Genomic DNA, 26,229 nt, shown 5'->3' with positions numbered 1-26,229 from the left:
TTTCTGACCTGCTGCTGTTTCCCTCTGACATACGTATTGATGGAAAGAGAAGGAAAACTCTCACTTCAGTATTATGTTTCAGGGCAGCAGCTTGTTTGGGGGGGAAGGGGAACAAAAACAGCATAAATTCCACTGAAAAATCCCTACACTTACCTTTCTTTCATTACCAGTCTTGCATCACTCTCCATCAGCCAAGTCAAATTTGGAGAGTACTACTGTGAATCCATTGTATGCAAAAGCACATGCTGAGCTCCAGTTCCATTTATTATCCTCATCATCTACAGTCTATATTTACACATTTAAAAATGCTCCCCAAAGTTATATTCCTTCTTCGCTCATCCCAAGTCTCGAGAGTAACAAGGACCCACAGTCTGAGTCCACAGAAGGAGAATGCTCTGTTTGATCCTCTCTGCCTACCTCTCCCCAAAGGCTATTTAAAACATCTCTCAGTATACCACTGCTGTGTGTACTCTGTAAACATGAAATCCCTACTGTAAAAGCATCAGACGATCTTAGCATCGAGGAGCCTAAAAAAGGGGCTACACACTTCTGGGGACAGGGCAAGTAGGGTGTAGCTCTTCAAGTATCTCCTCTATTCTGAAGATCAAGGTTTGTGGCTCCTCATGAGCCCCACCACATTGTGAAACTGTCAGTGGGACAGCAGCTGCTAGAATCAATTAAGTGTAGCAAATGTATTTCATAACCTGCTAGAAACAGCCCTCACAGTCCTTTCCCCACCCCTTTCCTTCCTCTGCTTCCACAAGCACCGTTCAGACTAAGATTAACAGTTCACTACCATGGAGACTAGTATTTGGGGCAGGAGGATTACCTTCCCATAGGTATAGACAGTCACCACCATTCCATGGTCTGGTCACCTATTTTATGTACAATCACAAGTGGCTGTCCCTTCCCTAGTCTGAAAGGGGTTTTAATGTAAGGTACAAAGTAGTACATCAACAAGAGGGATTAAAGCAACTTTGTTTTGCTTATAAAATTAATAAGTCTTCCTCTGCCCATGTTTAACTGTATTGCACCTAAATGCTGAAGAAGTTTGCTCCCTCCCAATCCGTCACCTCTACCTTGCAGGACTGACAGCACTGCGAACAGCTCTGAGGGAGGGAGCTCCTCTCCCAACCTAGGGCAGGCGGCCTTGCAGCTAGCTGCCTGAGGAAAGGGGGCTGGAAATGCTTTCCCCAGGTTTTTTGACAACCCTGATGAGAGGCTGGGCTTTGGTAAACAGGCATGCAGGTTGCACACATCTCCCTCTGAGCAATGCAGAGTAGCCTCTCACATTATTTTCAATGAGCATGGCCTGAACTGGTGCCCCTCCTCCAGGCCTGCGTTTAGGGTTGTTTCACTCCTTGGACTGATCTGGCTTCCACTCACTTGTCCTGTTAATTTTTCTAGCTTCTCCCCTCCTCCAGTTCTTCCACTGACCTTACTACAGGGGGCTAGTAGAGTTCCCTCTGAGCCAGCTAAAAGGCTCACTTGCTAAAGGGACATGATCCTCTCTGGGCTCTATTTAGAGAGCTGATCCAAGCAACTGCTTTAAAAGCTGTACAGTCACTGTAGTTGGCCTTGCTAAACTATCCTGCTGACTCAGCCCATCTCAGTGATTCAGCACCTAAGCACTGTGTGCAATGCTACTGCAGCCCCTCCTTCAAGGAAGGAGGGGATTGCACCTCCATTACCTCATGCAGTCCCACAGCAGCACTAGTGGGCAGCTCATCAGAACCTCTTCTGGGTGCCATGGAGCAAAGAATCACTGAGACAAGGATGAGGTCAGGTGCTAATGTCACTATCGGCATCCAGCTGCATTTTGCCTAAGCTCACAGTATGGTGAAGTCACTGCAGGCCATGCTGGGGGCAGCTGCCCTTCCCCGCTCTTGAGTTAAGGGGTGGCAGTGAGGATTTTGCTCCCAACAGCCCAGCAGGCCCCGCGCCTGCCCAGCCCGTCCAGTGCTGCTGTTCTATTCTGTGGTCAGCCTGCTTTTGCGCTTTTCTTTTCTCCATTCTTGGGGCTCTGTAGGGGATATGGTCTCTTCAGGGCCTGTTTCTGAGCCCGGTTCAGGTTCCAGAGGCAGCGACGGGGGCTTTGCAAGGGGAGCCGATGCTCCAGCACCTGATGATACAACACAGGGTTACAGCCATGGTCCCATACACTCCTCTTTATGCCACAGGAAATGGCATCTAATTGTTAAAGCAAAAGGCTGTGCCTGTGCTGTGACCTAGGCATGTTGTATGAATTTGGATGGATTATATGGGCTAAAGGCATTAACACAGCCCAGTCACTGTCCAACACTGACCAGTGTTAAACAAGGCTTGGTTTGACAGTCTCTTTGATGGTATCACAGATGGCAACAACTGTCTTTTTTGGAAACAGAGCAGAAGTTAGTTGAGGTGAGCTGAAGCTGTTGTTATTGCTGCTGTTGGTAAAGTCCCCTCATCCTTGGTGACTGCTGGGATTCAGCTGGAGCTGGCAGAGGTGGTGATATTGTCTGGGTCCCTCTCCCTGGCCTCGTCTGGACACCTCTCAGGAGCAGGATGAAGCAGGCCTGGGGTCTCATGATGGTGGAGCTCGCTCCAGTAGCCTCTGATTGTTCTTCCCGCTTCTTTTTGTTCCTTCATACTTTTCCCACAAAATCTTTCTTTTAAGGACTCAGAAAGGGAGTGGTGGGTGGAATACCCCAGCCCAGCCCCACATTATTGTGTCCACCAGTTAGGCTTAGTATCCGACACATTCATTAATTTCCAGCTCTGCATCTTCTGTTCTTAACAAACACCATTTCAACAGTAAGTGGGGAAGGAGTTGTAAGGGGTGTGGGGGCAAAGTGGTGCCAGCTTAGAGCGGGTGTCGGAGGCATGGGGGGAGTGGGAAAGGCCAGAGGCAATGCATGGAGTGGTCACATGCCCCCCACAACAAATGTTACATGTCACCTCTTGTGTGTTCTCTTCCTTCTTCACGTTATTTCTTCTCTTTCCTATCCCTCTCCTTTTCCCTTCTGTCTAATAAGAGTCTGGCCTAGCTGGCCAAGACTGCATATTTTGCAATACTGCTGTAAGCCTGTGCCCAGAGAGGAAATGAAAAGCAATGCCCTAAACAGCCCGAGGCTGGTACAAGTTTGCCAGGTATCAGAATGGCTGATGGGACCATGTGCTGGGCCTGTGTTTTTCCAGCAGTGAGTTTGCAAGTGAAACTCAACACTAGAGACAGAAGCTGCATTTTTATCTTTGCTGTTCTTTTGTCTCCTCTTTTGTCTGTTTGTGTCTTGTTTTGTCTTCTTAGGAAATGGGGTCGGACTTTAGCAACAACAGCAGCTCCAGCCCAGCTCAACTAACTTCTCTTTTCTCTCCAAAGGACAGTTATTACCATGTTAATAACTCTTCTAAAAATGCTCTCCAGATAAAGGAAAGGGCTGTTGTTAAAACAAAAGCCTTGTTTAATGCTTTACATTTCAAAGGCTTTAACTGTTTTTCCTTCTTTTTCTGTATCTTTACTGAAAGGTTCCAAAGACATTCAATGATGTGTTTGCCATGTACTGGGCAGGCTGAGGTCTCTGTATGTCAAACACTGAATCGTGTTTAATGCTGTTTCATTTTGGACAGTTTCAGAGTCATGTTCACACCTTTGACTCTTTGGGACCTGGGACCAGGTGGACCAGGCCCTGAGGCCCCCTGCTGGAGGCCTCGTGGGCCTGCCCCCCAGAAAAAAGCAATAGAAAGGTCCTCCAAGCTGCCTAGAACGGCAGCGGGCTGGATAGATCAGTCTGCTGACAGGAACCGGGGGAGAGGAAGGAGCTGGCTGCTGGGCCATGGGGAAGTGGCCCAGGGAAATGTAGAGCAGCAATTACTAAAGAGACGCAGCATGAAGCTGCTATACTTAAAAGGTTCCCTGGATTGGGACCCAGAGTAGTGGGTGGGACTGGGAAGGGAGGGAATTAGAACTGGGGCACCCCACGGAAGCAGGCTACACTGGGACTGACTCAGCAGGGAGCTGTGGTCAGCGAACTGAGCCCAAGAGGGGTGGCTCAGCAGGAAGCTGGGGTCACTGAGGACTCAAGTACGGGCAAGGAGTTCCCAGGGAAGAAGCCCTTGGGGCACTGCTCAGTTCCAGAGTAGGAGCCTTGCAACCTAGCCGGACCAAGCAAGGATACTGTGATGGGCCCTGCTGGACTGGCTAAAGACTGAACCCAGGCAGGGCTGCAGAGGAGGACACACCAACTGAGGGTCCACGATGGGCCCTGCTGGACTGTTTTAGAAGACTGTGCCCAGGGAGGGCTGCAGGACACTGGGGACATTTTGCACTGTGTACTCCGGGAGGGGTTTGTTTGTTGCACACATGGACAGAGTGAGACTCGGCCAGAGGGCTGCATCACCAAAGACTTGCCTGAGGAGCGCAGTAGCCAACAGGGGGCACTGTGAGCAGAGAAAATTGAGAACACTGCAGGTGCACAAACACACACTCGACCAGGGTGCTTGTGAGAGGCGAGTGTACTCCGTTATAGGACCATCTGTTCCATCCACATTAACACAACACGCCCCAACAGCTTCAACAAGGAGTAGCCTGTCTCGCTGTTGCCCATTGACTGATGATGATTTTATTCTATTTTCTATCTGCAGTAGGATGGAACTCACTAAAAGGGAGGGGTCTGGCTGCTGCTAGAGTCACCTGGAACAGCCCAGTGTTTGTTTTTGAATGAGAGGATGGCCCCCCTCAGTCTTCTCCCCTCTACCAGGAGCCTGCCTTTCTCTTCTGCCCCCTCCAATCTCAGCCATCTGTTTTCTAATGAATGAAGACAAGGGATCCCACTGTTAACACCACCTCCTTCCCAGAGCCAAGGGAGGAAACTGATCTCACCACTCGCCAGCATGGCTGGGACAGGAAGAGAAACTGTTTGATTTCAGCAATCTCACAGGAGCATTACGGTACTATAACGGAATGCTCCTACTCCATAGAGAGAACACTTTTGTTCCACACACACTTAACTCATGGAGTTGGGCTTGTCACATGCCAAGTTCTTGTGCCTACATGTGCCACCAAGTAAGTGTCTTGCTGTACTCCATATCCCAGGGTACAGGGAGTGGGACAGATGTGCCCACTTGGCAGTGAATACTTCCTCTAATCCCAACACCCTCTCCTCTCATGCCATACAGAGATGCAAAAGAGACCTACCTGTAGAAAGCTGCATAGTCTTTCCATACCCAGCTGCTGAAGACATGGCCTGACCCAGGGCTTGGTTAGAGCCCAGAGGTTGCTGAGTGCTGGAGGGTTTGCTAGATGTAGCGGCTTGCTGCTTTGATTTGGAATCTTTGATGGGTTTAGTCCAGACCAGACTCTCCCCCGCCTGAAGGGCAGCTCCCACCTTCTGGGCCACATCCACCATCTTCTCGTGCAACAGAAAGAAACAGAGGAGAAAATCACCACCAGGAACACTTTCGGCAGGAGCCAGGGCAGCAGCGCCTGTCCAAGCGGGGACCACTATGCCTCAGCTTCCATCTGTGGGTTTTAGCAGCAGCAGCTTCACTCTAGAGCTGCTTACAGCAATGGCCGTGACCAGCTTGAAGGGAACGTGACACACAGTGTAAGGGTTTCCCAACAGGAGATGGCAACTCACAGTGGCCTCCACTCTGGTGGTAGGCGGCAGGAGTAAATGGTGCCCCTTGCTGAAGGTGCACAGCCTGCCTTTCTTGAAAAAGAATGCAATACACTACACTCTACACTCAGCCCTGAGAAACCTGGGTGAGGAGCTGATTGTGAAGGTTTCAGATGAGGTCACTGACTTCTTCCCCAAATCTCAACACTTGGAGGATGGGAGCTGGAAGGAGACACTGCATTTTGTTTCTTACCAGGAGCTACGAGCTCAGATTCCAGTGTCACAATACACTGCACAGAGTTGAACATAACTGGCTAGCATAGCCACAGTGCTGTAGAGAAGCACAGCTCTGACAATCCATTCACTTCAGAAAGAATCCTGACTTTTTGTTCATAGATTGAAAAGCCTATTTTAATAGCAGAGATGAAGCAAGTAGCTTTCACTGGGCACCTGGTCCAGCTAGGTGTGTCTAGATAACTGACCCATTCTCTATTAACTGGACTCTGGTCCCAAAAGGTATAGGGACCCTCCTGCTCACTGGATACCAGTCAGGGTTTGTTTATGTGGTGGGTTACATGCTGTACGGAAGCGTAGTTTCCGAAGAGCATTGAAAGGTTCACATTAATTCGGCCATGCAGACCCTCCTGAGGCACAGTGAAGGTTCCCTAATGGTTCTGAGCCAGTTAGGATGCACTTCAGAACCTTTAGGGACCCTTCAGTGTGCCCAGCAGGGTCTACTAAGACCAATTAATGCACCACATCAGTGCACTCCAGAAATCCCCCCCATCCCCGTACAGCACATTACCCCACCATGCAGACAAGTCCTCTTACAGCACAGGATCACCAGCTACTTGCTTCCAGCTGGCTGTTCTTATTAACGTACCTCAGGATCAAAGTCGAGAGCGCTGTTCTCTTTCAGGGCATTGACCTTCTTCTCCATCTCGTGGTATTGGCATAGTGCTCCCTTCTTATCCCCCTGGTTGTAGAGCAGCACCGCGTAGTTCAGATTGACCAGGGGATTACACCTGCAGCAGATAGCCCACAGGATCAGTAACATACACTGCCAAGAGTAACATTCTTAAATTTCAGGTGAGAACCTGATACTAGCACTGTGCCGAGCTGGCTACACCCAGCAAAGCTGAAGATCCCACGCTACACAGCCTAAACGAAACAGCCTCCAGGTACTCTGCATATAACCATGGCAACCTTCCTGGGAAGCAAGTGCTGTGTACCGTTAAGGTTGTTCAGCTGTTTCTAGTTGAAGCCCCTGGTTTCTGCTGCTCCTAACCTTTCAGGCTGACATGTAATGTTCCATGCTTGATCTCTGCTGGAAAGCAAGTTGTTTTTGAAAGACCGAGCACATCTGGTTCAGCAATTCTGAAGTAGGAAAAAATAATACACTTTCCTCACCCACTAAAAAATTGTGCAACATTTGGGATGAGCTCTACAGGCAAAATGGCTGGCACTGTCCCTTACAGTGGGGTGCAGGAATGGCCCCAGAGAGACAGCGTGCATGAGTGTGTTCTGGCTAAGAGTGGGTTTGCTGCAGAGCAAATAGAGAACACCAGGGCAGGGTGAGCTTCTGTGCTTCTTGGCAGGTGTGTAGCTATGGAGGCAGCTGGGGAAGCCTGTCTGACAGGAGAGCCATGAACACAAATTGGGTTTGTGTGCACAGTTGTATACAACTTATTCCAAAATGGCAGCAGGCACACACCAGTTTGGTGGGGAAATTTTGTGCTCAGTGAACTTTGTGCACTGAGCGAGTGAAGTATTCCACGCAAACCTGGTTTCAATGTTAATGGCTCCTCCGACTGCTTAGCCTCCTGCTAAAGTCCCTCTCTCCAAGCTAAACCTGGTTGGCCAAGTGTCTTTGTACCCGAGGACCATGCAAGGACCACTGGAGGGGAGCCCCATTGTTGCATTCCTTAGCAGATCTGCAGCTGGAGTAAGTGCCTCTAAGTGGTGCTTGGAGCTGCACTGTGTGGCACCTTTGTACAAATTTCCTCCATGTCTCCCATCCTCTGCCCCTTGCGGAGCTGAGTGAATTGGCAGCTGCGAAGTCAGGCTGCTTGTCAACAGGAGGCGGTAGGAAGCATCCTATGGACCCCTTGTCTGAACACCCGCAAATCTCAAAGTGCACAGTGGTTCAGTGTGGTGGGGTATTTACACTGTGCTGGGAGAACCCTGCTTTGATCCATATAAGGCTTCCGCTGCTCTGAAGATTTGCAGGAGAAGAGCTCTCTCCTCACAACTGTGGGACAAGACAAGCTGGTGGCGTGAGGCCACATGGTTCCAGGTTCTGGAACTGACACATGCCACTGACAGTGTTTGACAAGCCAGCAGAGCCTCAGGATGCTACAGAACAAAGCTCTCACATCCTTTTTTCCCCATCTTCCTTCCCTTCCATGCCAAAAGTCTGTAAGAAGTTCCATACAAGGACAATGTTAAAAATGTGTCAAAGATTAACTTTGCTCCTTTATGTCTATACAGTCTAAGAGAAATAGTCGGTGGTCCTGTACCTGAGGACTGTCTTAATGTGTGTGCACAAAGAGGCACCGTCACTGTGGCATTCCCCGATGTTGGAGTGCTGTGCAGTGCGGTCCTACCACTCTCTGGATGCAATGCTGAGTGTTTATTTCAGAAACGCAGTTTGGCTCCCAGAATTCTCAGTCTCCAAAACTTCCAGGCTCTTAGTTAACGCACAGTAACCCCATGCAGTACCTTTCCCTCTGGCAGTCCCTGCAGTGCTCTGACAGTGCCAGTTGTGTGGGCAAGCTAAACAAGCGAAACAGTTGACTCCCTCTGCTCTCTGTTGGTTTATGGACATCAGTGGCCAGGTCCCCTTTCTTCCTTGAATAGATAACACAGCTTACATTCTAACTGAGATTCCCACATTTTGCCTGAGGGCTGCACTGACAACTCACTAGGAGTCTGAACTCGGCACAAGCTTTGTAGAAAACTGAGCAAAGTGACTGCCTCCTTGTGGATACAAACAGGTAATCCACTGAGACAACAGGTCCCAGCAGGCAATGCTCTGTCTTGATCCAAGTGGCCTGATGCTTGCAGTTCATTCTGACTTGCAGGCTGAGAGATACAGAGCCATGGGCTGTGTTTGGCCAGGCCTTCTTTAGAATCAAAATCACCTTCCAAGGGGAGGGAGACTAATAAGCGAGTGGATTAGAGGCACAATTTATAGTTGTATTTCTCCCCCAGGGAGAATGACCTTGCATGTAAGAGCAAGGATGAAGCATCTGCATCCATCGCAACACATGCAGAGCAAGTGGGCAGTGCTTCTGAACGTTGATCAATAAAGTCGCGTGAGGGGGCTGGCACTCAGTCCTGGTGTGAAAAGAGGCTGTTGGTGCTGGCCAAGGAGACCAGCACCTTTATTCTCTTCTACAAGACAGAGGCCACACTCTTTGTGAAAGGTTCAAGTGCTGGAGACTGAAGCTTTGCAGACATTGTCTGATAAGCAGCAAATCAGACTGTGTGCAGACCATTACCAGTGTTCCCTCTAATTTTTCCCACCCATGTGCAGAATAAATTTTATTATGTGCACCAATAGGGAGGTGATGTGTGACGACAAATTCATGTGGTGGGGTGGGGATGAAGGGTTCAGAGTGTGGGAGGGGGCTCAGGGTTGGGGTGCAGGGTGTGGGTTGGGGTGTGTGAGGGCTCTGGCTGGGGGTGCGGGTTCTGGGGTGGAGCAGGGGATGAGGAGCTCAGTGCTGGGGAAGAGGGTAGAGGTGTGGGGCTGAGGGCTCTAGCTGAGGGTGCGGGCGATGAGGGGCTCAGGGCTGCGGCAGAGGGTAGGGACACGGGGTGGGGTGAGGGTTCCAGCTGGGGGTTCAGGCTCTGGAGTGGGGCTGGGGATGAGGTGTTTGGGATGCACTAGGGCTCCCTGGGGCTACGGTGGAGAGAGCTGACTCCCCTCCCCCCAGCTCTGTCTCCCCGCAGCAGCACCTGGGCTAGGGGGGAGAGGCACCTCTCCCCCGGCTGCGGCAGGTCCGGGGCCAGGCTGGGTGGGGGAAGGGGGAGGGGTGCGGCAGCAGGTCTGGAGCTTGAGGAGAGGCATCTCTCCCTGCCACAGCCCTGAGCGCCAGCACGTTGTATAATAGGCAGCTGTGCAGCTTAGCAGGAACTTAGGCCATGACTATGTGTCATGGGTAAGGAATGCAACACTGCCATAACAAAGGAGACTGTTAAAAAAGTGATCTGATCGTGTTTAGGACCTAACTTATTAACTTCCTTCAACACAGAAGCTATTCCCAAAGAACTGATCCCACATCTAAAAACCTCACTGCCTCTGTCAAAGCCCAGGAAATAGATACACCGTGGAGAACAACATTTATGCAAAAAACACTGGGGTAGGGGTAAGCGAGAGCTGATTTAGATGAGCTGTCTCCAAAGAGCAGAGAAGGAGGTGGACAGGTAAGACAATCATTATTTAAGGAAGCAATGGGAGAAAGGAGACCCATATATTAGCCACTGCCAGAAAGAGGAGACATCTTTTATAAAGACACCCACAAGCTCCTTTTCTTTCCAGACCTCAGTCTGGCACCCAGGGCAAATATCACGCTGCTGCTGCTATAAAAATTATTTATGGAGATGGAAACAGAAACTGTAGTCATCTCCCCAGACAAACTGTGTGAGATATGCCAGAAGAGAATATCCGTGGGAATGGGAAAACTGGAGAAAGTACAAGGGATGTCAACTGAACAAACCACAGAGATCCAAGGCTTAAATAGCCTGAGTTTGCCTCCCAGCAATCAATAGCCGTTGGCTTTAATGTCAGCTTTTATGCGGTTTTGTTTTTCTGCTAATTCTACATGGCTGAGGCATCATGAGAGTGCCAGGTAGTTAGGCAGCATTTGTAAAGCTGAATTCTAATTCATGCGCTTTGATCTACCCACAGAACACACTACCAAGCAGCCAGAATGCGCTCCTTAACTCATCTGATCCCCTGACAAATCACAGAGGGCTTTGATTCTGAAAGCTGGGAGAAAGATAAAGGACTTGGTGGGCAGTGAATTTGGTTTGAATGCTTGTTTCAGACATGCAGCGTGCTCCCTTATTGTAGGTATATTGTGTAGTGTTCACAAGTTACCTATGACATGTTATTGGCAAAGGTGCAGTTCTACTCTGAAAAGCAACTCAGTAAAAAGAGCACAGTGGGGAACTGTGTACCTTGTCTCTCAATAACTCCTGTCTAAATGTGCTCAGTTTATGAGCTTTCAAACAGCCTTGCAAATTCTCATCGGGTTCCCTAAGTCAGCCTGAGATTTTCTTCCCTACACCTCTTCATAAGTAACATTATGCAGGCCCCATTTCTTCAATGAGATTGCATGGTTGTAGTGGAAACTGAGGGCAGGATTTGTCCACACGATTTGACCACAGTTAACAATTCTGCTGATGCATGATTGGGAAGAGACTCCAGCTGTCTCTCCCAGTGCTGTGTAGGGCTAATAGAGGAAAGAACTTTGCTACTAAAGCGAACAGGTCAACTCTCAATACATATGTGCTGAGTGAGGGGCTGTGTCCACGGTCACTTTGCAGAGCACAACTGCACTAAAATATCAAACGTATTTAAAACCCTGTTGTTCTTTTTATAGGCTCTGGGACTTCTATCATTTCTAAGGCTCCACAGAGGAAAACTACCCGTCACCACTGCCATCCAGCTCTTGAGAGAGGAGACTAAAAGACTGGTGCTGTGTGGTTCACCTTGTGGCCATTACAGATTAAATGTTTACCATTAGTGATGGCTCTCCTTATAGCCTTATTATCAGTATTAACATAATGCCTAGAGGCCCCAACCAAGATCAGGGCTCCATTGCTGTAGGTGCCGAATGTAGACCTAATGAGAGATGGCCTCTGCCCTGAAGAACTTACGATCGAAAGAGACCAGAGGGACAAAAAGGGAAACAGATAAGCAGTGGGGGGGAAGCGGCTTGCTCAAATGACCATCACGATTAAGACTTACTGGTCCAGCGCTACAGCTTGCTCATAGGATCGTTTAGCATTCTCAACATCTTCGAGGTTTGTCAGAGCCACTGTCCGAAGAAACACAGGAACACAAATAAGCTCACTAGCAATGCAAAGCCTCCAATGCACTCCTCAGAAATGGATTTTTCTGCTTTCCCAGGCATAGAGCCTATTTGCAAAGGATAGTTCTGAATGTCAATGCTTTATTCCACTGCTCTTGGAGCCCCTGCATCAGAATCAGGAACAGCAATGGCACCTCCAGAGAAACTGATTTTAAACTGTTTAGCTAGCTGAAAGCATGGGACAAACATTCTTGAGTTAGAAGGTTCCTATTAAACCTGTCAATCAAGATTTTTGTAGCTAGCTATGCCCACTCCACGGCATGCCTTGCTTATATGCAGAAACCAATACCACTACGAACACCTCCCACACCCAGCCAACTGCAGTAAAGAAAGAAAATGGAAAGAAAATGGTGAATTCTCTGTAACTTGAAGTCTTTAAACTATGATTTGAGGACTTCAAGCGACAAAGAGTCCTGTGGCATCTTATAGACTAACAGACGTATTGGAGCATAAGCTTTCGTGGGTGAATTCCCACTTCGTCAGATGCATGTGGTGGAAATTTCCAGAGGCAGGTATAAATATGCAGGCAAGAATCAGTCTAGAGATAATGAGGTTAGTTCAATCAGGGAAGATAAGGCTCCTCTTCTAGCAGTTGAGGTGTGAACACCAAGGGAGGAGAAACTGCTTTTGTTGTTGGCTAGCCATTCAGTCTTGGTTTAATCCTGAGCTGATGGTATCAAATTTGCAAATGAACTAAAGTTCAGCAGTTTCTCTTTGGAGTCTGGTCCTGAAGTTTTTTTTGCTATAGGATGGCTACCTTTACATCTGCTATTGTGTGTCCAGGGAGGTTGAAGTGTTCTCCTACAGGTTTTTGTATATTGCCATTCCTAATATCTGACTTGTGCCTATTTATCCTTTTATGAAGTAAATGAAAATAAAGTGAGGTACCTTGATTGTTTTTGTAGTCTAACTTATTTTTCCACAGACCACTTGAAAATCGCTGAGTGTCTCAGTGGACCACTTAATAATCTTTCCAAATATTGTTTGTACCGTTAACTAACTATTGTAAAGCGCTTTGGATAAGAACGTTTTATTCAAAAAAAAAATGGGTAAAAAAACACTGGGGTGCAGGGTCTGGCCATGAGTTAGGGTGCGGGAGGGGGCACAGGGCTGGGGCAGGGGGTTGGGGTGTGGAGCACTTACCTGGGGCAGCTCCCGTTTGGTGCGAGAGGTGCAGGTGGGGTTGTGTGCAGGAGTCAGGGTGGGCAGGGGCCTGCAGAAGTCAGTGAGGGCAGGGGGCTGGGAGCGTGTGAGGGGGGTGCAGGAGTCAGGGTTGGGGGTGCAGGGTCTGGGAGGGAGTTAGGGTGCAGGAGGGGGCTCAGGTCTGGCCAGGAATTAGGATGCAGGAGGGGGCTCAGGGTTGGGGTGTGGAGCACTTGGGGCAGCTCCCATTTGGTGCGAGAGGTGCAGGTGGGAATGTGGGGGGGGAGTGCAGGAGCTCCTGTTTGGCGCTCAGCAGGGATGTGGGGGGGTGCAGGAGTCAGGGCACAGGGTGTGGGGGGGCTGGGTGTGTGCGAGAGAGGTGCGGGAGTCATGGCTGGGGGTGCAGGGTCTGGGAGGGAATTAGGATGCAGGAGGGGGCTCAGGGTTGGGGCAGGAAGTTGGGGTGTGGAGCGCTTACCTGGGGCAGCTCCCATTTGGTGCAAAGGGGTGCAGGTGGGAATGTGGGAGGGGGTGCAGGAGCTCCCGTTTGGTGCTAAGGGTGGGGATATAGGGGGGTACAGGAGTCAGGGCTTTGGTGGCTGGGTATGTGTGTGGGGTGCAGTAATCAGGGAGGGCTGGGGGAGGGGTGATGCAGGAGTCAGGGCAGGAGGATGGGGTTCTGGGGGTGCTTCCAGCCCCCTACCCCGAGCGGTTCACAGCAGTGGGTTGGGGGGGTATGTGTAGGGTGAATGCGGGGGCCACACCTTTGCTCTGCCCTGCCCCAATTCCATCCCCTTCCCCAAGGCCCTGCCCCCGCCTCCTCCCCTGAGTGTGCTGTGGCCCCGCTCCTCCTCCTCCCTCCCAAAGCACCAGCAAACAGCTATTTGGCGGCGGGGGAAGCGGCACGCTTGGGGAGGAGGCAGCGGGGGAGGGGAGAGCTTGGCTGCCAGTGGGTGCGGAACCTGCAGCAGGAGCCCCAGGAGCCGGCAGGACCAAGCTTCTGCCCCCGCAGCTGCCTGGCTCTTGGGGCCTCTGTCGTTGGGGGCTCCCATGCTAGGGCACCCTGTGTTTTACTGTAAATCCACCTCTGAGGTTACCCAGGTCGTTAAATCTCCCAGCGCCTCTGCCAGAGTAGAGAGAACAAGGTGAATCCCCCTCTTGAATGTACACAATCCCCTTACCACTGGAGTTGCAATGCCTGGATTCTAGTTTTTCTAACCTTGGATTTAGTGCTGGTGAGGAGTGTCAGACTGAGGATACCACAGAAACCCCAGTGCTCTAATCACAGAAGTCATTGCATGAGCAGCACTAGTGCAAACTTCTCTGCATCACCCCACAACGGTCCTCCCACAAAAGCTGGGACCAGCCATGGCGGTTTGGGGGGGGGGGGGGACGGGACGTACACACTAGTCTATAGCAAGAACTGTATTTCGGCGAGTGAGAAGGCACTGACTTTTGGTCACTGCTGATCTGATTTCAAACCAGTCCATGACCTGGTGATGTAAAACTTTTGAATACCAGAGTGCTGAGTTATCCAGTCTCAGATAACAACTTGCATCACCTCTTGCTTTCCCACCTTAAAATCCAATATTTCCCAAAGATGATATTCATGCAGCCCTGTGGGGTAGGAGTAAGGGGACAGGGCAGAAGGGAAGGGTCATTTACCTGCCAGCAGCATGTAGAGCTCTCCCATCCGGGGCTGGAAGTTGACAGCAGCGCTGAGAAAGTGGAAAGCAGATGCATACTGCTGCATTGTCAGGTGGACTAGCCCCAAATTGTACAGAATCTTCCAGTCAAAGGGAGCTAAATAATTGGCTCGCTTCAGGCAACTAATAGCCTGCAAAGAGGAACAACACTGCTAGTAACATGCCCTGAGTGGTCAAGACTTTCTCCAGTCTCCGCCACAGAGGGAGGATCCTTGTTTTACATTTGTTCTTACACAAATCAAATTAAATATAGATGGAAATGGAAGGGAACCAGGCACTTACTGCCACGTATTTCTTCTTGCCGAAGAAGCACATTCCAATGTTGTTCCATAATGGGGGGCTTTCAGGCATGGTGTAGGCTACTACCCTGTACTTGGTGAGGGCTACATCAAAATCACCGTGAGTCTGCATCATACTGCCAGCTGCCAAGATAGCCTTCAAAAGAACTCGACAGTGAGTGGTTGAGGCACTGAGCTTCCCCAAACTTGGTGAGGAGAAAATGCTATAAAGTTATTAAACTAAAAACAAGGCCAATGGTCCGAGTGAAGATTCTCTTTGGGGAACTTTGCTAGAGAATTGAGAACAACTGGGAAATCTACATCCTGGCTAGGAGAGGGCAGGGCACTGGGAAGGGTCCCACGCTTCCCACATTCTCTTTCCTGATCAACGTGGCTAATAAACGCTGCATCCTGACTAGCTAATACTTTTTCAGTGATTCACAATAACAGCTTCTAAAAGTCTGGGCTCTGAAAAGGTCCAGATACTAATTGTTTCTTTTATATGACAAACTGGAACAGAAACCTTCCCAGGGCAACTTAAGGGGAGATGAAAACATTCCTTAACTCCAAGGCATATACAGCAAACCCTGGACAGTTCACACTACTGGCTGAGGGTGACAGCAAACTACTGAACATATGTGATTAAAAAGAAAATCAAAGATACTGCACCAAAATTAACTTAGTTTAAACTAAACTACATTTGTCCAATAAATTATTTGTAATACTTCTCAGCGAACTGGCGTAAAGTCTGGAAAAGTAATGTAGTCTTTATAATAATAATTGGTTTGTATTTATTCATTGCTTTGCCATCCATAGATCTCAAACTGATTTACATTATCCCCATTATTCAGATCCCATCCTCAACTAGCTAGACCAAAGTTACCCCTCATTATAGCTGGGAGAGAGACCGTGTATGAATTATGATCTTTGCAGACTAACAAAGAAATGATGTTCCACCACACCATCCTTATTCACTTGTGTCTGTGTTCTGCTCCAGAAAGTTGCAGAGGTACACTGAATTCCCAGGAACGTGGTGCACAGTTCTTGTGATGAATTGCAACAGTTTGAAGTAATAAGTTAGAGAAAAGCAATTTCCATTTGTTAAAAATTCTTGTATGGAAAATATATGAAACTTTCTATTAAAAGCAAATAGGCCCCATAGATAACATCCTCTATCCTCATCAGATGGAGGTCACAGAAATGCGTTTTGGAACAAGCTTTTTGGGAGCATGGTCCCCTTTTCAACCCATGCTCTGGTACTGGGGATATTTTACACAAGAATTAGTTTTTACGGGCCTAATGTCATCCTTAAATTGGCTTGTATATATTCTTTATGGTACCTTATAATTGGTGGGATCATATGTAAGTGCATTTCCAAGATGTTCAAATGCCTTCTGATAAACCCCAAGCTGGGAAAAGACAAAGGAGTGTCAGAAATGCAGGCACAGAAGGGTTAAACATGCAAATAACAAACAGTGCTTTTGGTATTAACTTAAAGTAAGAGATTCAGAAGAGTTAGCTTTATTCTGTTGCAGTTACATTCTCACATGTGCAGTGTTCTTACTTCACAATCCACAACCAGCTGGAACAAAATGGATTCCTCTGATAACAGAGGGAACACAACTCAACCTGATGCAGACTGTCTAGCCCAGTAAATAGATTTCTATATAGTTGTGTTGGGGAATAAAAACTATCTGGAGAGATTTTTCTACAAAGGAGCAGGGACTGACTTCCTGAGCACCATCAGCCACAGAACAGATTCCCTGACCACTTTTCCTCCCTCCCCATGCTCTCCACAGTGCCCTTCCCTGGACAGAAATGCCCCAAAGTCTATCTGCTTAGACTGCCCTCAACTACTGAAGTCAATGGGACTTGAGTGCTCAGCAGCACTGCAGGCCCATACAGCAGTGAGGCTAACCCTGATCACATACTAAAGTCCCACTGGATTCAATGGAGATACTCAGGAATTACACCGGTATAATTAAAATATAAATTCAACCCATGGTGACTCGTGTTGGTCCATGAATTTATTCAAACTCCATTACCTTCCTCCTCCCCCACAACTGCACCAGTGCCTATTGACAGAAGGGATCTAACCCTGCTGTGATTCATGGAGACAATCAAGACTGGCAAGGTATTTGGAGTGAATTTTGGAGTCCAGGGATGTGACACACCACAAACAAGGAAAGTCGCAGTGTGGACAGTTGTGCAAGTTTCTGCCCATGCTACTCTGCCCAAGCACCATACTTTGCTCTGCCTCTCCTGCTCCCTCCACAGCTCTACTGATGTCCTTCAATCTTGGCCTGCAGCCCCCTTGAGCAAAGGATGACAGCTGTACCAAATACTGCAATGAGGAGGTAGTTTGGGAGACAGATGATCTTTCGCTCATGACCCAAGTCCCTAGTGATAAACGTGCCTGTGTTATTTAAATCAATTCCAATTTTCTCCAAGGTGCATTAGTGTTAAACAATTTCATGGCTGCTTTTCTAGGAGAATAACTCGCTAAGCTCCATCCCCAGAAACAAGGTAATGACTAGTCATGTTTTATTGTACTTGGGAGAATGAGTAACACAATTAGGGCAGTAGCCAAACAGAATTCCTGCTCTGGCTCAGAACCAGAAAATCAAGTTACTCCCCTTTGGGAGCCAAATGAGAAAAGAAGAGACAGAGGAGCAAGCCACATCTTGTCTGATGTGGCCTTTTGAGAAATATGTCAAACTCACATGGAGATGAATAGAAATTTACTCCATATGCACCTGCCAGGCCATTTAAAATATAATTAGGTCCACATAGTAGCAACAGTGTTTAGTACCTGCAAATAGAGTAAACCCAGGGTCGTAAGGAGCTCTGTGTTTTCTGGAGAAAACCTGAAATACAAAACCCAAAGTTTTACAATGTCTTGGCAGTACTAATACAAGGTGAAGTATGGAACCCCTGAGACGCCACTCAATGTAAGAAATATCCCTCTTACTACTGCTAATATAACCAACTAATAATATCACCCTCACCACCACCACGTGGTGTTTATGGCACGTATTATATCTGAGCACCTCAAAATGTTTTACAAAAATTAATCTCTCCTCATGCCCCTCTGGGAAATAGGTAGTATTTTATGTGGGTAAAATGAAGTGCAGGAGGTTAAATGACTTGCTTAAGATCTCTCAGTGAGTCAGTGTCAGAGCTGGAAACAGATCTGCTTTAACCACAAGGTCACCTTTCCCAAGGCAGAATGCAGGCGATCACTTTGTGGTTGATGGGTAACATACACTACCCCATTCAGCTGAATGGAGAACACCACTGACTCACCCAAAATGGACACTTACAACGAACGTGTCACGTGTTTTCAATTGCAGTTTGTGATTCCCAAGCCCTCACCTCTAACTCTACCTCATGTACAGTTTTGTAGGCTCTTTAAAAAGCCTCCCCATTTTCAAGGCCTTTCAAGCAAATAATAAATATAATGAATAATGAGCAGCAAAGAGAGAAAAAGCAGGTTGGGGATACCACATACTAATGAACTAGCTGCTTATACAGAGAGTTAGGTTTCAAACCCCAGTTTGGAAGGTGCATTGTGCTAACACCTATAGGTCTCAACCAGGTTGAAATCCCATTGTGCAAAGTGCTGTACAAGGATAAAGCAAGGACTGTCCCTTTCTCAGAGTTTGGAATCTACAACAAGCAAGGCATACTTAGGTTGTAAGGTCTTTTTGTTCTCTGTTTGGTTATGATAATACAAATACTAAATTACACCACCACTGACAGGTGGATGAGAAACAGGAGAGGATTGGGTAACAAAAATAGGCTGCTTTAGCTCAGACTAGCTGTGTGCACAGTTCCAATGAACAGCAGTAATTGCCAGTAGTCTTTCCTGGATATTTGTCCACTATGCAAAACCACTGCTAATTTAGCTGGTGTGGGACAATGCAGATCAGGATTGAGGGACTGGGCTGGAAAACTCACAGCACCAGCCTGGCTCTAGCCTCACTTTTAGACCCTCACTTCACCCAGTGAAGTATATAACAATCCAGTAAGTTCAAAATGGTCGTTGATTGCTCACTGCTCTTGCCAACAGTAAAGCTGTGACAGTCGTGAATAGCAATCATTCAGCTCTGTGTTTCAGGCTTCAGCACATGAATCATGGGATTTGAGAAGGGGATTTTGTATACATTTGCTCCCAGCACCTCCATTCATGTGTCTTCCACTCTTCTCTTGGCAAGGGCTTCAAAGAGGTACCTCTGTTTCTGACACAGTGTCAGCTGGAGTAAGAGTACTGCAGCCAAGAGCAGAGATGGTCACATAGCTGGGAAATTCCAGATCTGCCCGGAAGCACTGTCATTTTAAAAACATAAGACACGTTCCTGAATTCACCAATCAAAATTCTCCTAAGAGGTGGGGGGATGAAATTCTTACTCCACTGCTTTCTTATAGACTTCGATGGCTTTGTCGGTCTCCCCTTGCAGCAGGTGAATTTTTCCCAGCATCATGTATGTCAGATCATGCTTGTTGAGCTGCAAGGCATCATTCAGCTGGTCTTTCGCCTACACACAAAACCATACACAGAACAGAGAGAGTAAAATCAATGTGGTTGCAGAGTTCACAGTGAAGCAATGACCCAAAAACTGTCAGCTGTGAGCACCAACCCTCGTGATACTACATGGAGAGGAAAGGGATCAAAGGTTCCAGCCAAGCTTGAAGAATCTTATTATAAAGGCCCAGCCTATGAGGTGGTTGTTGAACTAAGCTCTGCAACAGGAGTCACGAGTTTTTAGGGAGAGCACTTCAAAGCTGAGCACTTCAAGCCAAAGCAAAACGTATTGATCTGCCAAGAGAGTACAGAGGCTTGTTTGTTCCTGTACGGTATCCGAGATCCCTTGGGGGCTGCTAAGTTTGTTACCTTAACATATGCATTTACAGTTCACTTCTCTGCAAAATGCTCATGCTAGCAAAGAGCCAGGATTGCCATGTAAATGCAGAAAGAATTCATCAGCTCTAGCCAGGCACACGTAAATCCCCTCCAATGGGGAACACTTCCAAACTCTTGTTACTATAACATCTTCCTCTTCCTTCCAAGCTAAGCCAGTGGGAGGGCAATAAAAGTTTGCAGCTTTCTAGCACATGGCACATTAAAAGAAGAGATGCTGATAAGGTAAAAGACAGAAACAGCCAGCAGTCTCCAGGGACTTCATTATATTTTATACGTCCATGTGATGTTATGTAAGAAGTATGCACTCCCCAGAGGTAAGGCTGTCAGACTAATGGGACACTTTATAGCATAACAGGTCCCAAATTTGAGGTACTTTTTTCTTTCAAACGTAGTCTCATATACATATATTTTCCCCATAAGCCAAATGAATGAACAGACATCATCACAGATGGCAGGTCCCAGATATGGACCTACCTTCTAAACATCTCGCTGTTGCTTTGCAATGATAGGGAAAGGAGTATGAGTAGAGCCCTGCACACCTGTAGATGTGGACATTCCCGAACCATGTTTGCAGATTGCAGATCGGATGCAGATACAAATTTTGTATCCGTGCAGGGCTGTAAGTATGAGCTCAACACGAGGATTGCAGTATTCTTAATAAAAGCAGTTTTAAAGGAGGCCTGACTTAAGTACAACCTAGCTGTGATGCCGACTGTAACAGATACAGTGAGTCCACCACCCTGCTTGATGGTGCACTTGGATTGTGTAATTCAATACTGATTTTAAGATGAATACAGCTCCCACCTGAGGCAGCAGACAATATTTAATCTCTGCCAGGGATTGATTGGTAAGAGAATTTTTACATTTTTAGAGGCGGGGAGTGGGAAGATCAAATTGGGAACCGATCGTTCCCTTGAAATGCTGTGTTTTCCATCTCAAATGGACACCTCACAAAATCAACACCAGCAGCTCAGTTCTCATCAGGGGAAGCCATGCAGTGACATCTAAGTGAGTAGCATAAAATGACATGTTTGGAGGGAGTGCAAGAGGATCAAGAGTCCAATTTCAAATTTCCTAGGTGTTCTTTTATTAGTTGCTAAGCGCCAGAAGCACTGCCAATGCATCCACCCCCATCCAGCCACTCCACAGCAGCGGGGCTGCTCTGTGACCTCTGCTCCAGGCTTCCTGTGAGAGTAGCTTCCACACAACTAGCAAGCCCATGCCATGGAGGCAGGGAAAAGAGGTGAGCCCCTCCAGCTCAGCTGCTCTGCAGTGTACAGGACCCCTTGGTACCTCCAACATGGAATCTCCAAATCCTGCCCTCAGCCCTGTGCAGAGCCCTTCCTCAGCCCCTGAGAACTTCCCACCACTGAGCCCAGCTGCTTGGACCGTATGCTGGGGCCAGGATTTCGGCCTTACATCATTCCCATCTTCAGGAAGGTACATCCCACGGGTTATAACCACCTCCATGAGGCTAGAAACTCATCTACACCTTTGTAAAAGGCTCCAAGACAGGAGGAGCATCCCCTCATGTCAGAGTGTGGTTTGTTATCCAGATAGACATGCAAACTCTAGGGGTCATCTCAGAATAGCTAGAAGTCTTCTTTGAAAAATGGAAATACTCTCTGGAAAATCCGAGTTCAGACAAGGCCCATCGGACCCTGTCTAGACTAGACTTCTTGGTCGCTTTGTAACCCAAGTTCACTGGTTGCCAGTTTACTCAAGTTAATTCCCACAACTGCAATGGCAAATATAAACACCCCACATTGCTTTTAAACAGGAAATGAAGTTTATTCTATGGCTTAGCCTAGAGTGAAACACAAACATTTGGGAAGATGTCCACATTTGCAGTTATAGTCCTGTTGGTTAACTTGAGTGAAGTGTCAATCTTGAGTTAGAGCATGACCAAGAAGTCTAGTTTAGACAGGGTCTGGGAGGCTTCCACCATCCCCTTTCGGCCACCTCCAAACCTCACTTCACTCTGCACACTGCCAGGGGGATACATCTGTTAGTTAGAGACTCATTAGTGGTTGATTTGTAAAGGGTTGAATGCCAGAATTTTACTGATGTAGCTGCTCTTGTGAGTTTAATACAATAGAGCTCTCTGTTTATAATGTAGATCAGGGGTAGGCAACCTATGGCACGTGTGCTGAAGGCAGCATGTAAGCGGATTTTCAGTGGCACTCATACTGCCCTGGTCCTTGCCGCCGGTCCGGGGGGGGGGGGAGGGGGGAGCTCTGCATTTTAATTTAATTTTAAATGAAGCTTCTTAAACTTTTTAAAAATCTTATTTACTTTACATTCAACAATAGTTTAATTATATATTATAGACTTGTAGAAAGAGACCTTCTAAAAAGTTAAAATGTATTACTGGCACGCGAAACCTTAAATTAGAGTGAATAAATGAAGACTTGGCACACCACTTCTGAAAGGTTGCCAACCCCTGATCAGGGCTGGTGCAAGGATATTTTGTGTCCTAGGCAAAACTTCCACCTTGCATCCCCACCCCCACTCCCTGGAGCATCGCTTATTATAAAAACTTTCAAAAATGAATACGGTGGAGTTATACCTTACGCGGGGGTTAGGTTCTAAGGTCAGCGCGTAAGAGGAAAATCGCATATAGTGAAATTACCATGAAGTACAGTACACACAGTATACACAGTACACACTAGAACAGGGGTCCTCAACCTACAGCACATGTGCCAAAGGTGGCACGCGAGCCAATTTTTTTTTTTAATGGCAGGCTGTGGGTCCTGGCCGCCGCTGAGCCTGCTGCCGACCTGGGGTTCCGTTCACTCAGCCGGCAGGGGGCTGAGTGGGGCTGGCAGCGGGCTGAGCAGGCCAGCGGCCAGGACCCTAGACCAGGAGCGAGCTGAACTGCTCAGTCTGGGGTTTCATCCAGAGGCTTCTGCCAGCTGGGGTCGCAGCCGCCGGCCCTGCTCAGCCCGTGAATGGAACCACAGGCCGGTGGATGGAAGCCTGGGTGAACAGAACCCCAGACCATTCACCCAAGCTGGCAGCGGGCTGAGTAGGGCCAGCTGCCAGGACCCCGGCTGGCAGGAGCCGGCGGACCGAACCCCAGACTGGCAGCAGGCTCAGCGGTGACCTGGACCCGCAGCCTGCCATAAAAAAAAATAAAAAATCAGCTCACGTGCCACCTTTGGCACGCGTGCTGTAAGTTGAGGACCCCTGTTCTAGTGTATACTGTGTGTACTGTACTTTATGGTAATTTTCACTATATGCAATTTTCCTCTTATGCTTTGACCTTAGAGCCTAACCCCCCGCATAAGATGTGACTCCACTGTAGTGTAAAAAAAAAATTTTGGGCCTGCTTTTTGGCACCCCCAAATCTTGGCACCCTAGGTGTCCGCCTAGTTTGCCTAGTGGTTACGCCGGCCCTGCCCCTGATATAGATGGAATAAATAGGCCCAAAGAATCAAAAGTGTTAACATGACCATCAGAGTAGGTCTACACTGCAATTAGACACCCTCCCCACTCGCAGGGTCCCAGAGCTCAGGCTTCAGCCCAAGCCTAAATGTCCACACTGCAATTTTACAGCTCCACAGCCTGGGCCAGCTTGCATGGGCCAGCTGTGGGTGTTTAACTGCAGTGTAAATATACCCTAACTGTGCAACATTAAACAGTTTTAAACAAGGCTTAGGGTTTGGTATACAGAGACCTCAGTCTGCTTAGTGCCACGGTAAACACACCATTAAAAATTCTTTGTAACCTTTCAGTACAGAAACAAAAAGGAGGGAAAAACACCTAAAGCATTAGAAATTAAAAGTATTAAGTGAGGCTTTCATTTTAACATCTCTTGTTCCCTTTAGCTGTAGAGAGTTTTTAGAAGAAAACTCTCCTTTGTTTGAAAGTCTCCTAGATGGTATTAAAGATGGTAATAACTGTCCTTTGGGGGAAAAGACAAGTTAGTTGAGATGGGCTGGAGCTGTCATTAAAGTCTGATCCTGTTTCCTAGAAGGCAAAACAAGACAAACACATAGAAGGGGAAAGAAAAGAACAGCAAAGATAGGAAATGCAATTTCGGTCTCTGGTGTTGATTCTTACTTACAACCTCACTGCTGGAAAAACACAGGCCCAGCGCACAGTCTTATCAGCTACTGAGAGAGTTGGCAAACTTGCACCAGCATCAGGCTATTTAGGGCATTGTTTTTACCTGCCTCTTTGTGGTCACAGATTTACAGAAGTGTTGCAAAATATTCAGTTTTGGCCAGCTGAGCCATACTCTTATTAGACATAAAGCAAGAGAAAGATAGGAAAGAGAAGAAATAAGTTGGGTCAGGAAAAGAACACACAAGAAAGGGAGTGGGGCAGATGAAGTCTCACATCCCAGTTAGTGTTCAAGATTTAGCCAAGCCGATGGAGGTAGCAGTGTCGTCCGGGTCCCTCTTTCTGGCTCAGTCTGGTCAGGCCATCTCTCAGTATTAGGATGAAGAAAGTCTGGGGTCCCTGGAGATGGTGGGGATGGCAGCCATGATAGTGAAGCTTGCTCCTTTCCTGTCTGTCAGTCAGCATTGCGGTAGCCCCTCTGCTTATTTTCATCTCTCAAAGTCTCTTTTTGAGAGCCCCACAAGTCAAGTTATGGGTAGATTATCCCGTCATTATTTCGTCCACCAATTAGGCCTAATTTCTAACAGACCTATTTTGGTTCACGGATTTCCAGTCCCACACTTCTCTTGTTTACTAGGCATGATCTCAACAATCCTTGAGGTATGTCAATAGGCCGTTTTGTTTGACTAATTTAGATTTGTGTCTCCATTTTGTACCTTTTCCCATCAACATTTATTGGTATTGTGACATTTTATAAAACTTTCACTCACTTCTTATAGTTGCACTCACAATTAGGGTACACCTCTACCTCGATATAATGCTGTCCTCAGGAATCAAAAAATCTTACCGTGTTATAGGTGAAACCGCGTTATATCGAACTTGCTTTGATCCACCGGAGTGCGCAGCCCCGCCCCGCTTTACCACGTTATACCACACACTGCTTTACCACGTTATATCCGAATTTGTGTTATATCGGGTCGTGTTATATGGAGGTAGAGGTGTAAATTTGTAGACTCCATTATCACAACAGATCAAACATTTGAAACAGCTAAGAAACTAGACTGACTGTACGTAATCCCTTTATTAGTAAAACTACTGAAAAGAGAATCTCTAGTGATGTCTTAAGGCTTGTCTATATGGTGGGGTAATGCGCACCAGAGGGGTATGAACTCTACAGCACGTGAATTCTGTTGCACACTATCTGGCCTGTGTAGACCCCGCTGGTGCACACTAAAACTTCCCTAATGTGAGAAGTTTTAGTGCACACCAGCAAGGTCTACACGGACTAGTTAGTGCACAACACGTTGGTACACATTAGAATTCACACCCATATGGTGTGCACTGCCACACCACGTAGACAGGCTCTCAGTGATGTTGTTTGGACAAGACAAGCACTCAAGTTACCTTGTTGAAATGCTTCAGGTACATGTAGCACACGCCCAGGTTGTGGCAGATCTCCTACGTATAAAGGAAAAAGCTGCATAAGGGTGAACTTGACACTGGATAATCAGAAAGAGACTAGTAACAGTTATTGGTTTGGATGGGAACCTCCATGGACTTTGTAGTTCAAAGAACTTGCTACACTTCAGCCATTTTGATAATCTATTTGGTTTGATCCTCAGCATAAAGAAGAGTACATCCCAGGGGAGGTGACAGCAAGAGAGCAGTGAGGATAAAAGAGGGAAGGCCTGTGCAAAGGGATCTATACTTGGCTGAGACTGCACTGGATTCCCAGTGGGGAGATATGAATCCATCACATGTGACCTCTATTATACCAAGAGGCCCTCTCAAAACATCCCTAACCTATGATAAACACAATTTGAAAGTGGACCTAGCTGACCAGAATACAGGTCCTGTACCAGAGAGGCTGAAATCCTTTCAGCATGCTAAATATGCTGGTGGCACCATAGGAAACATTTACACCAATCCAGTTCACGACTAAGAATTTGTTAACAGACAAGCTACATGCTGTCTTTTCCCATTCTGGGGGATGTGAGGCACAGTGCCAAGCAGCAGAGCAACCCCATAAGTTTCCCTTCTTCCTCTGCTAAAAACGTACCCCACTTTACTAGTGTAGAAATTCTCTACATTCCCTAGGTAGATCTCTAGCAGGGAGAATGCAGTCTATGGACTATTTTACCCTCCTATCACAACAGAATGGCCCTCTCGTATGCACAACCCTTCCAGTTGTGAAGAACGGTAAAGACACAAAGCACAACTCAAGGCTGGGTTGAGTTGGTAGGGTGCTTCCATACAAGGAAAGTGAAAGTATCAACTCTGACTCCAGCACTGAGTGTGTTATGGAGATACCTGTTGATGCCTGCCAGATGGGGTAGTAAACTATAGGTTTAAAGCCATGCCCAGCACATGCCACAGATAGTTTGTTTTCTTAGGGTAGGTCTACACTGCAAT

General features: G+C 47.5%; 1 protein-coding gene across 9 annotated transcripts in view; it reads right to left on the bottom strand.

Moving 5' to 3' along the window:
• BBS4 (Bardet-Biedl syndrome 4) overlaps window positions 1–26,229 on the bottom strand; it is a 119,475-nt gene that overhangs the window by 22,350 nt on the left and 70,896 nt on the right. For 5 of the 9 annotated variants that reach the window (XM_054041742.1, XM_054041749.1, XM_054041744.1 and 2 more), the window contains 10 exons: window positions 25,222–25,275; window positions 19,236–19,363; window positions 17,638–17,692; window positions 16,166–16,234; window positions 14,830–14,982; window positions 14,507–14,678; window positions 11,575–11,644; window positions 6,478–6,619; window positions 5,174–5,384; window positions 1,050–2,122 (listed from right to left, as the gene is read on the bottom strand). In XM_054041742.1, the coding sequence (XP_053897717.1) occupies window positions 1,971–2,122; window positions 5,174–5,384; window positions 6,478–6,619; window positions 11,575–11,644; window positions 14,507–14,678; window positions 14,830–14,982; window positions 16,166–16,234; window positions 17,638–17,692; window positions 19,236–19,363; window positions 25,222–25,275 (1,206 nt within the window). In that variant the 3' untranslated portion in view covers window positions 1,050–1,970. Of the gene's footprint in view, window positions 1–1,049; window positions 2,123–5,173; window positions 5,385–6,477; window positions 6,620–11,574; window positions 11,645–14,506; window positions 14,679–14,829; window positions 14,983–16,165; window positions 16,235–17,637; window positions 17,693–19,235; window positions 19,364–25,221; window positions 25,276–26,229 lie in introns of those variants that run through there. The other 4 variants (XM_054041745.1, XM_054041747.1, XM_054041748.1 and 1 more) reach the window with 1 other exon arrangement.

Source organism: Malaclemys terrapin, chromosome 10 (assembly GCF_027887155.1).
Source record: "Malaclemys terrapin pileata isolate rMalTer1 chromosome 10, rMalTer1.hap1, whole genome shotgun sequence".
Taxonomy (NCBI): Eukaryota; Metazoa; Chordata; order Testudines; family Emydidae; genus Malaclemys; species Malaclemys terrapin.
This window is presented reverse-complemented; position numbering and strand designations above follow the sequence as displayed.